Source organism: Quercus suber, unplaced genomic scaffold (assembly GCF_002906115.3).
Source record: "Quercus suber isolate HL8 unplaced genomic scaffold, Cork oak 2.0 scaffold_46, whole genome shotgun sequence".
NCBI lineage: Eukaryota > Viridiplantae > Streptophyta > Magnoliopsida > Fagales > Fagaceae > Quercus > Quercus suber.
In genome coordinates this window covers 748,102-760,473 of record NW_027069511.1, presented here as the reverse complement: position 1 = coordinate 760,473, position 12,372 = coordinate 748,102, and the positions used below count along the sequence as shown (strand labels likewise).

The window sequence follows — 12,372 nt, the reverse complement described above, 5'->3', positions numbered from 1 at the left end:
GTTCAAAGAGAGTTAAATCGGGTACCAAATCGGTGTTAGGATTCTCGGATGAAGGCATGGTTGGGACCATCCAACCCCATGATGACGCTTTAGTGATCACCCTCAGAATTGGAGGGTATGACGTGAAAAGGGTTATGGTGGACCAGAGAAGCATGGTAGAAATAATGTATCCTAATCTTTATAGGGGACTAAACTTAAAACCCAATGATTTAGAACCATACAATTCTCCCCTGATGAGTTTTGAAGGAAGAGTTATTACCCCAAAGAGACAAATACGATTGCCTGTGCAAACTGGTGCAGAAGTAGTAGAGGTAGATTTCATCGTTGTGGAAGTATATTCGCCCTATACTGTAATTGTAGCCAGACCTTGGCTCCATACACTAGGGGCTGTTTCCTCTACTCTACATCAGAAGGTTAAATATCAATTTGAGGGACAGGTTAGTGAAATTTGGGGAGATCAATTCGTGGCCAGACAGTGCTTAGTGGCTGTTATTCGGTGTAAGCTCGAAACTGTGTCTTTGGCCCAGGCCGAAAGGGGTTTATAGCAGTTAAATCCTCGGGCATCGCCCGTTGAAGATACAGCTGAAGGTGCTAGGTGTGAAGATTTAGTTAAAGTTACTATTGAAAACAATCCAGAAAAGTTCTTTCAAGTTGGATCTCAGCTACCTCTGCAGGAGAAGGAAGAGTTAACAGAGTTCCTTAAAAGAAACCTTGATATATTCACCTGGAATGCCTATGAAGCCTCAGGGGTGGATCCAAAATTCATATGTCACCATTTGAAGGTTAATCCATTGATTACTCCTAAGAAACAGTTTCCTTGGTGCCCATCCAAGGAGTATGCTGATGCAGTAAGAGAAGAAGTGACAAAACTCAAACAAGCTGGGGCTATTAAAGAATTTTTTTTTATTTTTTTATTTTATTTTTTTATTTATCTTGAGTGGCTAGCAAATACGGTGGTGGTGAAGAAGAAGAATGAGAAATGGCGAGTTTGTGTGGACTTCACTGATTTGAATAAGGCTTGTCCTAAGGATCCATTCCCTATGCCAAAAATTGATCAGCTAGTAGATGCTACTGTTGGCCATCTTCGGATGAGTTTCTTGGACGCTTTCCAAGGTTACCATCAAATGCCATTAGCTTTGGAGGATCAGGAGAAGACTGCTTTTGTCACCCCTATTGGGAATTACCACTACAAAGTGATACCATTTGGTTTGAAAAACGCAGGATCCACCTACCAAAGAATGATGACTAGGATGTTTGAGCCACAGCTAGGTAAAAGTATCGAGATTTACATAGATGACATGGTGGTGAAAAGCAAGATCGTCTCTGAACATGTAAAGGATCTTGAAAACATTTTTGAAGTTCTAAGGAGGTATAAGCTGCGCATTTGGTGTGGGGTTAGGCAAATTCTTGGGGTACATGGTGACTCACAGGGGAATCGAAGTTAACCCCGACCAGATAAAGGCCATCAACAATTTACAAGCTCCTCGGAATCCTAAGAAGTTCAGAAACTGACAAGAATGACCGCTGCTCTGAACCGATTCATTGCTCGATCAGTAGATAGGTGTAAACCTTTCTTTTCTTGACTAACAAATGGAAAGGATTCGAGTGGACTGAAGAGTGTGCTTTGGCTTTCCAACAACTTAAAGACTATTTAGCTTGGCCGTCAATCATGTCCAGTCCTGAGCTAGATGAGGTCTTGTTTGCCTACATTGTTGTGGCCTCTTATGCTGTGAGTTTGGTGTTGATACGAGTGGACCAAGGTGTACAAAGGCCAGTTTACTATATGAGTAAATCATTGCATGAGGCAGAGATTCGATATTCGCCATTAGAGAAAGTAATCCTGATAGTAGTGCTCGGCACTCAGAAGTTGCCTTACTATTTTCAAGCATACACAGTAGTTGTTCTTACCCAACTTCCACTTAAAACCATACTCAGAAGTGTTGACTACACAGGGAGAATAGCCAAATGGGGCATTATCTTAGGGGCTTTTAACATCAAGTATATGCCACGCACCTCCATAAAGGGGCAGATCCTCGCAGATTTAGTAGTTGAGTTTACTGAGCCATCGTTAGAAGAATTGATACCAACACAGGACATGGATGGAAAATCGGTTGGCGTAATCTCCCAAAAAGGCCCTTCATCCTGGGAAGTATATGTAGATGGTGCAGCGAACCAGAAAGTATCTGGAGTGGGGATAGTGTTAATATCTCCAGAAAGAATCGTTATTAAAAAATCGCTAAGATTAAGCTTTACGGTCACAAATAATGAGGCTGAGTATGAAGCTCTACTAATGGGAATGACTATAGTTCAAAGGATGGGAGGAAAGTTAGTGGAAGTGTTCTCGGACTCAAGGCTAGTCGTCAGATAAGTGCAAGGAGAATTTGAGTCAAAAGATGAACGAATGTAGGAGTACTTAAGCCGAGTTAAATGCTTGCAGTCGGAGTTTGAATCTTTTAGCTTACTGCACATCCCCAGAAGTGGAAATGCACATGCTAATTCTTTGGCCATGCTTGCCACATCCTCGGCCCAGGATTTACGTAGAGTTATCCTCATCGAAGACCTGCATAAGCCTATGGGAACAAGGGGTGAGGTTGTTCAAGTTCATCAAATCAGAGTCGAGTTCAATTGGATGGATCCTACAGTTAAATTCTTGAAGGATGATATTTTGCCTGAAGAGAAGCTGGAAGCCGACAAAGTTCGGAGGAAGACAACTAGATTCTGGTTATCCGAGGACCATAAATTGTACAAACGCTCTTACTAAGGACCATACTTATTATGCATGCATCCTGAAGCAGCTGAATCACTTTTGGAAGAATTGCATGAAGTAATCTGTGGAAGTCATACTAGAAGTAGATCTTTGGCTTATAGGGCCATTACTCAAGGTTATTGGTGGCTGGATATGTAGAAAGAAACCCATGAATATATTAAAAAATGCGATTAATGTCAGCGATTTGCACCAAATATACATCAACCAGGTGGAGTCCTTAATTTATTATCTAACTCATGGCCATTTGCTCAATGGGGCTTAGATATAATGAGTCCATTCCCTAAGGCCGCAGGAAATAAGAAGTACCTTCTGGTCGGCACAGACTATTTCACCAAATGGGTTGAAGCTGAGCCTCTAGCCAACATCAGGAATGTCGATGCAAAGAAGTTTACCTGGAAAAATATTGTCACTCAGTTTGAAATTCCCCATACCCTCATCTCGGACAATGACCTTCAATTTGATAGTAAAGCATTCAAGAATTACTGTGTTGAGTTGGGGATCATGAATAGATACTCCACCCCTACTTATCCCCAAGGGAATGGGCAAGCAGAAACTGTTAACAAAGTCATAGTAAATGGACTAAAGAAAAGACTAGATGACGCAAAAGGCAAATGGGTAGAAGAACTGCCACACGTACTTTAGACATACAGAATTATGCCTCGTAGGTCTACTGGAGAGACCTCCTTCTCGATGACCTATGGGGCTGAAGTTGTCATACCTCTAGAGATTGGATTCCCAACACTGAAAACCAGCTCATTCAGTCCGACCGGTAATGGTGAGCTGTTGGAGAAGAGTTTGGATTTGATTGATGAAAAGAGAGAAAATGCAATGGTCTGATTAGCACATTATCAACAAAAACTTAGGCAGGGCTATGATGTCAACGTAAAGCTAAGACTTCTAGAACCTAGTGACTTGGTGCTCAGAAAAGTTGTGGGCACTGTAAAAAACCCCGCTTGGGGAAAGTTAGGACCCAATTGGGAAGGGCCATACCGTATTACCTTAGGGGTTGGCATTGGAGCGTATTTTTTGGAAGACTCAGATAGTCATGTAATACCACGCCCTTAGAATGTAAACAACCTCAAAAGGTACTATTATTAATCGAACCTTTTCTTTAATCAATATGCCAATTTATTATATAAAATTTTTGGACAAGCGTTTAAACTTAAATGCAATCATGCCTGAAGTCTTCGGACCAGATGATTTGGGTTACTTAACACTCCGTTACAATTTCCTTAAGTGTTTAAATTTAAATCCAATCATGCCTGAAGTCCTCAGACCAGATGATTTGGGTTAGTTAGCACTCCCTTACGATCCTCCTAAGCGTTTAAATTTAATCTAATCATGCCTGAAGTCCTCGGACCAGATGATTTGGGTTAGTTAATACTCCGTTGCAGTTTTCCTAAGTGTTTAAATTTAAATCCAATCATGCCTGAAGTCCTCAAACCAGATGATTTGGGTTAGTTAACACTCCCTTATGATCCTCCTAAGTGTTTAAACTTAAATCCAATCATGCCTGAAGTCTTCAGACTAAATAATTTAGGTTAGTTAACACTCCGTTGCAGTTTTCCTAAGTGTTTAAACTTAAATCCAATCATGCCTGAAGTCCTCGGATCAGATGATTTAGGTTAGTTAACACTCCCTTATGATCCTCTTAAATGTTTAAACTTAAATCCAATCATGCTTGAAGTCCTTGGACCAGATGATTTGGGTTAGTTAACACTCTCTTACGATTCTCCTAAGTGTTTAAACTTAAATCCAATCATGCCGGAAGTCCTCGGACTAGATGATTTTTGTTAGTTAACACTCCCTTACGATCCTCCTAAGTGTTTAAACTTATTTGAGTAAATGCTAGCTAAGATAAATCTCTTCGGCCACGTACTCAATACAAAGTTAGTGCTCAGAAGTATTCTCCATAAATATTCAAGAAAAACTGTAAGATCTTCATATCATTCATCGCTTTTAATGTTTATTAATAATTCTTACACAATCAGTTTCTTCCAGTATTGGAGTAAATTGTTTGCATCATTAATATGATATTATTGTTAAGTTTGCCTATGTTATCTTAACTACAAGTCAGTCATTTGCAATAGTAGTAATTTTCATAACATCTGTGACGAAGACCGAAAATAGAAGAACAATTTCATTAATTAAAAAGAAGGTACATTACAACCCCTTACATAAAAAAAAATTAAAAAAAAAAAAAAAAAAAAAAACTAACTAATGTAAGTATGAAGTAGAAATCCTTAGATATCTAAGTCTTCGTCTAGGGAGCCAAAGGGTCAGCAGTATGGTTGGGCTGGGTAGCAACATCCATGATCTGATCCTCAGCCTGCTTGCCTTGGCCTTCAGTCTGACCAGACTCTTTGGGTGCTTCAGTAGGATTAGGAAGGGTCTGGTCGACGACAAGCTGCTCCAGAGCTTTTGGGAGTTCGCAAATGTTTGGGTGGTAGAAAACATTCTTAGGCTGCCTCAAGTCAGCCTCTAGAGGGACCCCAGCAGCTTCAAGGGCTTTATCCCAAGTTACATCGCAGTATTCCCTACAGACCTTGGCGAACTCCTCAGTGAGTCTGAGTTGAGTCTTCTCCACCCCAAGGGTATATGCTGCTTGTCTTTCAGCCTCCACTGCCACTTTAGCCAGCTGAGCATCTTTCTTGGCCAACTGAGTAGCTTCCTTGGCTTTTTGTAATTCAGCACGAAGACTTTTGACCAACTCTCTCTCTGTCTCCAGATTGATCTCGGTTATGCGCAACTGCTTGCGTTGGTCTTCAGCCTTCTTTTCAGCAGTCTTCAGGCCAGCATCGAGATTATCTCTTTGGCTTGTCATATCCCTCAGCTGCTCGGACAGCCGAGAACAATCTTCCTTTAGACTGCCCAGTGATTTTTTTGCCTTAAACTGAGAGTGGGCCTCTGCTTGGGCTTTAGTATAGGCCTTTTTGTTCCACTCCTCGGCCACGTAAACCTGCTGGGTAATCTACATAACAGAAGGAAAAATTTCACTTAAAAAAAAAAAATCATCATCAGTATCCTAACTAAAGAAGTGGAGTAATTTACTTACTGTGGCTAAATCTCTTTTTAGGGACAAAAAGAGGTCATACTGGCTGAAATGCCTGTAAGATTCCATGTCTCGTGGGAGGAGCAGTGGTTGCTCCAAGGCCTCAGCAACGAGACCTGCCCTCCTCCTATTATAATTTCTGAGGGAGGTCTCCTAGGGGATTGGAGCACCATCCAATTCTAGCCTTGGGGACCAGGTGCGAGGTCCTCGGTGCACATCAGCTGCGAGAGCGTCGTCTTGGCTCTCGGTAGACGAAGCCCTTTTGCTCCGGTGGTCTCTCACCACTTTCTGTTGCTTAGTCCCTTTTGGAGGCACCACCTCTCTTTCTTCATTATCGATGAGGGGCCTATTCTTCTTCGGATCTGGTAATTGCTTTGAGCCACGATCCAAAGGAACCTGGGGAGGTAGTGGAGGAAGACTGGCAATTGGTTGGGACGTACCGGTCTTTTTGGGCCCAGCTTTTTTATTCCTATTCTTCATTAAGTCTCTTAGGCTGGCCATGTCTTCTTCCTCTTCCGAGGAGTCGTCAGGAACAGCAGTTATTAAAACAGGAGGGTAAACACTAGACTGCCTGTCAGTTTCTTCCTCGGTTTCTGAAACTTGTATCGCTTAACCCCTTTCCTAAGCCTCTTCTTCAAATCTAAACTTATCAATTTTCTCCTCAAGTGAAGAGGTTGAAGAATCGACTTTTTCAGCTACTGCTACTGGTTCAAGGGGAACCTGTTGAACTGGCTGGACTAGCAATGGTATACCCTGCGGATTTGGATGTGGCATGGGGGCAAGATTGAACGGTGCTAGGAAATTGTGCCAAGAGACGTTTATTCGTTTGAGCTGATAGTCTCCTTGAGTGATAGCGTTGCCAACCGGCTGAAAATTGGTTGATTTGGCGTGAAACCAAGGATGAGAGGAACGGACTGGAGCTGCCTGTCTTCACTTACAAAAATCTCTGATTGTAGTAAGTAGTTGAGCACGCAGACGTTTGTGAGGCTGAGCCGAGGAGAAACGTAATCCTTATCTGTTAACACCACAACGAAACTTAGTCAGAAACTTGAAAATAATGATACAAAGAGAAGGCAAATTGTTAAAAAATGGAGATCCTAAATCTATTGTTAGGAAACCTAAATCTAAGATGTCCCACCTGGCTTTCCTAGTTGGGTCGGGCAATGAAGACCGTCATGCCACGTGCCCGAGACGATTAAATAGTCGTTTTTCATCTCTTTGTTGGACTTGGGAAGGCAGGAGACGAGCCTAACGACGTTGGATCGAGATTTAAGATAGTATCCCGCTCCCTTCTGGCTATGACACTCGTACATATGTACCACGTCAAGCCAGGTGAGTCCTAATCCTAGATGAAGGTTCAAAGCGTCAACTGTCTTAGGATCCTAAAGACATTGGGTGCGCACTGATCAGGAGAAAGCCTATGGTTACGAAGATAGTTTTGGGTAATAGAACCCATAGGGAGAGTCATTCCTCCTTCTATGAATGCTATCATAGGGATTATGACTTCCCCCTCTCTTTAGTCGATTAATACCCTTTCTGGTGGACAATACCTCAGGTTTACCCTCTGTGGTATGCCGTATGTCTCCTTAAATTCCTCTATTAAGGTAGGACTATCAACAAGATACTGAAATCTACCCACTTTTGGTTAACTAGAAGAAGTCGCAGAATAATAACTGGGAAACGAGAGTTTGAAGGCCGAGGAAGCTGGCCGAAGAGAAGATGAAAGGCTTGAATAAAGGAGAACTTACACAAACTAAATCGGAGAATGATCTTTGAACTCGTAGAGAGATTCTTGTAGATTTTGGGAAGATCTAGGAATGATGATTGGAAGAGCTTGGTGGATTTGACTGCTTGAGTTCGCTGGATAATTTGAGAGTTTGCAAAGTAAAGAAGATATAACCTTTTCTGAGGCTTTATATAGGGATAAATGAAAGGGGAAGAGTCATCCTGCCCAAATTATGAGGAAGAGCATCATCCGTTGGATCGATGGTCCACCGTTGGATATGAGACAAAACGCCACCTAGAGTAATTAATAGTGCTAATACTGAAACGATAGCAGCAATGATGAAGCGCGTAAACCTATGCTTATACACGTGTGAATTCAAATACTTGTGTTTTTATTTCGTAACAAATCAAAATCTTATTTTTTCTCCTCGGACGCGAGAGAAAAATTAAAATTTTGGAGGGGCTATTGTGGGGGTGAAAGCCCAGCATTGTGTATTGGGCCTGGGGCCCTTTTTTTGGGTTAAGGTATGTCCGAAGAAAAGAAAATGATTAAGAAGGATTCTAAATGGGAGAAATATACCTAGAAATGATCAAGGAGGGCAGGCCGAAGAGATCATCAGCAAGTCGAAGAGCATATTCTCTTTGGATATAAAGAGTCTCAATCAAGTAAGTACCTGGGAGGTTCAAGTGATCTTCCTGGCAATTCCAATGATAAGGATAAGCTTTGGGCATGTCTGAAGATGATAAGAACGGAGAAATATCTAAAGGAAAAAGCTGCTACCACCGTGTTTAATGCACTGCAGCAACTTTTCTGGCCGCATTTATGTAGAGAAGACCCCTGAACAATACAACTTCAACTACCAACACTCCTGGAGAGCTAAAGAAGATACCTGATGTGACATGTACTCAAGTGATTGCTTGGATGAAGAATAAGTGTACGACGAAGATGGTTTAGAAGAAGGCTATATAAATGAGAAAGGTCTCTAAAGAAAGGAGATTGGAAAATCAAGGAAGATAAAAAGAAGAAAGATTTAACTGTAGTCCTAAGAGCTGTATTCACTGTTCAATCAATAATATACTTCTTCGGACATCAATATATTTAGCGGTTAAGTGTGTTTTTATGTTGGTCCATCCCTTAATATCATAATTAACAGTTGCTAAATTCACAACTAGTCTAGCTTTTTCACCCACTTTTTATAAATTCATTGTTTTGGGCTTGGGTTACAAACCCTAACCCTACAATAATAATAACTATTCTTTTTTCTCCTCCCTCTTTCCAATATAGGGTAATATGATCCAGTGGTGCAATCCTTACAGATGTCAATTGGTATATAAGTTGTGTTGAGAAAATCAAGCCACCAAGCTAACATGCTAAGTATTCCTCATGTTTTTTATTCAACATTTCAACCCAAAACAAAATCTCTACTGTTTTGGTCGTGGTATGGAAGTTTGGAAATATTATATTTTATATAATGGTTACATGCAACATCTTTCTTATATAGAAGTGGATTTTACACTTGTAAATTTCATCTTCATTTAAAGTTTGGTAAATGGTATATTTTATGTAATAATTGCATACAACATTTTTTTTTATAAAGGTGGATCCCATACTTGTGAATTTCATCTTCTTATAAAGTTTGGAAATAGTATGTATTTTATATAATGGTTGCATGTAACATTCTTCTTATACAATAGTGAATCTTCCACTTGTGAATTTCATCTTTCATATGAGAGTAACGTTATAAGCAACTGTTTTAAGATAACGGAATTTATCTAAATTTATTATTGTATGAGAGGGGCAAAAACTATATACTATTTTTTTTTTTAAAATTATACATACATTTTAATATTTTCTTTAGTCTTCATGGTAATCTACCAAAATAGATAAGCCTCAAACATTGAGTTATACTCATTTGGGCTTTTTCTTGGGGAGAGAGGTAAGGAGGTAGGGAGTTTTGGGCTTCATTGTAAGGGCTTGAAGATGGAGCTAGGGCCCAATAGCACTAAATACATGGCAAGTAGAGTAGTGTTGAGTTTATTTGTGTATGTATAATTTGAGATAGTCGAAGGCCCATTTGCGCGTTTCATGCAAATTGCAGACCGAGACCATGAGTAGTATAATTAATTAATTATCAAGATCAAAGACGTGAAGTATATAATTATGATCCAATATATAACAATAAAACTTGTGGGGAGCTAATTAACTGAGTAGGCGTGCGTTTGGAATTTGGATGCAATTTTTTTTCATATTTAAATTTAGATTCCATTGTTTATTTGTTAAAAATTAATTAAAATATAATAGTAATGAGACTCTCAAAATTGTGGATAAACTAAATAAATAAAAGAAAAGGCCGAACAGAATAAATCACCAGGACTAAATTAATGGTCAAAGTAGAACTTTAATTAATTTGGGGGGTCAACTAAGTTCCAAAGAAAAATCTTAAGGAAACCGGGGAGGTTTAAACTGATTCGGCTGTGATAATTAATACCATACGTTAATTTAATTAAAAAGGTTCCTCTTGAACTGAGATGTTAGATGAGTAGATAATTAACTAAAATGAAGCTGAAGGATTTTCTTCTGGTATGCAAAAATCTGCAATTCTCAACCTAGAATTTAAATTTTCTTGCAAGATACGCAGGCACAATAACTTGTTCATTATTTTTGTTTGCAAGATCCAAATATTGTTACAAAAAAATTATAAATTTGGAGTACTAAGTTTCACAGAAAATAGGATAATCATATACAACTGTATATATATATATATATACCAATATGCATAAAGAAATTATAATGGCCATACAGCTGCAAATTAAAGTTTGATGTGCTTTTCTGATTAGCAAATCAATGGTGGAAGATCAGCTGGATGCTCGCAAGGGGATATCTTCGATATTTTTGAATTGTCAAGAGCCCTACTGCCAAAGATCAAGAACCCTATTGTATATCCTGCAACTGCAGCGAGTAGAATGCCAAGATTGTATGACATGACTGCAAGCATGACCAAATAGGCCATTCCAACTCGAAATGCATACATTGCAGTTTGTAAAATCCCAGCTGTGATGTTATCCATGGTGGGCTTGATGAATTTGGTATGCGAAAGCCACTCTACTGCCAAACTGAGCACAAACACAAGTGTTAATGCTAACATATAAGAGTTGAAGTTTGAGCCTGGCCAACCTGGGAAGAGAATTTCAATGGCATCACCCCAGAATAATGTCATGTGTGATTTCATTTTTTGATCCATATGACTCTTTCACTCTCAGGAAATTGAAATTAACGATTATAGGTAAGTGAGTTTATAAGGGAAAGGAGGCCATTTTCGTGGTGGTTGTACCTAAACTCATCTATGTAGTACCAGTACATCATGTACTACCATGATGCTCTTTTAAGTTGCTCAACCTAATGGTACTTCCATTGCAGACCCAAGAGGCCATTATTGGCCATTATCACAATTAATTATTGACTTTGGAAATTAATTTAATCCGATAAAATAAGGAAAGAAAGAAAATAGATGGAGGAACACTTCATGCCCAGGAAAAAAGGATTAGATAGAAAAACTAAAGCCCACAGTACTCCAAAGGAAACTAAAGTACGCTTGGCTTTTGTTGTACTGCGCAAGAAAGTAGCAATAGCATTGTAGTACAAATACCATCTCTATTTCTTTTGTTTGGTTTCTATAATTTTCACATAAAAACTCCCTTTCACAAACAAATCAAACCCCAAAACCCTCCAGGAGTAGGACCCATTTCTTCCAAGAAAAACAAAAAGGTTCAATCTAGTCATTTTTGAAACCCAGCACCAGAGTCACAGCTCACCACGTCAACTCTGTCCTGAGTTCATTGTCACGACTCAGTAAGTGCAAAATCCTATGGGCACTATAGGAGGTGGTGGCGGTGGTTCAGGTGGGCATTGCTGCATTTTTGCCAAGTTGAAATGTGGACCCTTCCATCGTTTAATAGTGAGCCTCAAACAATTCTTAGAATCATTGTTAATGAGTAATGTAGGTATTTTTTTGCATCTGTTACCTTCTAAATCTTCTCACCTGATTGTTGTATTAAAAATTTCCACCAAATGTTTAGAATCATTGTTAATGAGTAATGTAGGTTTTTTTTTTAGCCTTCACCAATTAATAGTGCGTTTGTATAAGCCATTGAAAAACTATTTTTTGAGTTTAAAATAATCATTTGTAAAAAAGCTATGAGGAACTGTGATTACAAAATAGAGTTTTAAATTTTAAAAACGCTCTTTTAATTAATCTCCCCACTACAACTGTTAAATATATTAGCAATGTGATGTGTTATACTATGTTATATATGCTAGAGTGGATGTGGAAGGGAAGCATAGAATAGGAACACTGATAACACGAAAGTTACGCGGCTTAGTCTTGTCAGCCTACATCCACAGAAGAATCTATTAAGGGCTATATCTTTATTATGTAAGAGTGTAGTACAATAATCTGTGTTATAATGAACTCTAACATGAATATATAAAGGCAACTAAACCCTATACTACTAGTAAGTAGGACTGGGCTTGAGCTTATTATATTGGGCTAATATGTCTAATATATTTCTAACATCCTCCCTCAAACTCAAAGCGAAAGCTCGATGAAAACTTGAGGTTAGATAAGCATGAAAAGATCCCTTGGAGATGCCTTGAAGAATGCCTTTGAAGAAATCACAATTAAGAATGTGCCGATTGACCAATTTCAAAACGTCAAATGAAGAAACAAAGTTCAAAATTGGAATCTACATGAAAAATTGAGCAAGATAGGCCCTTTTAGAATTTTTGACTTTCGGTCAAAGGTCAACGCAAAAAGTCAAAGTCAACAAA

The 12,372-nt window shown here is 39.1% G+C and overlaps 1 protein-coding gene across 1 annotated transcript; it reads right to left on the bottom strand.

The window, feature by feature from the left end:
• Window positions 1-10,378: 10,378 nt before the first annotated feature.
• Window positions 10,379-10,762, bottom strand: LOC112028661 (copper transporter 6). The gene has a single exon (XM_024061350.2). It carries the CDS (start codon window positions 10,760-10,762, stop codon window positions 10,379-10,381), a length of 384 nt encoding a protein of 127 aa, XP_023917118.2.
• Between the last annotated feature and the right edge of the window lie 1,610 nt (window positions 10,763-12,372).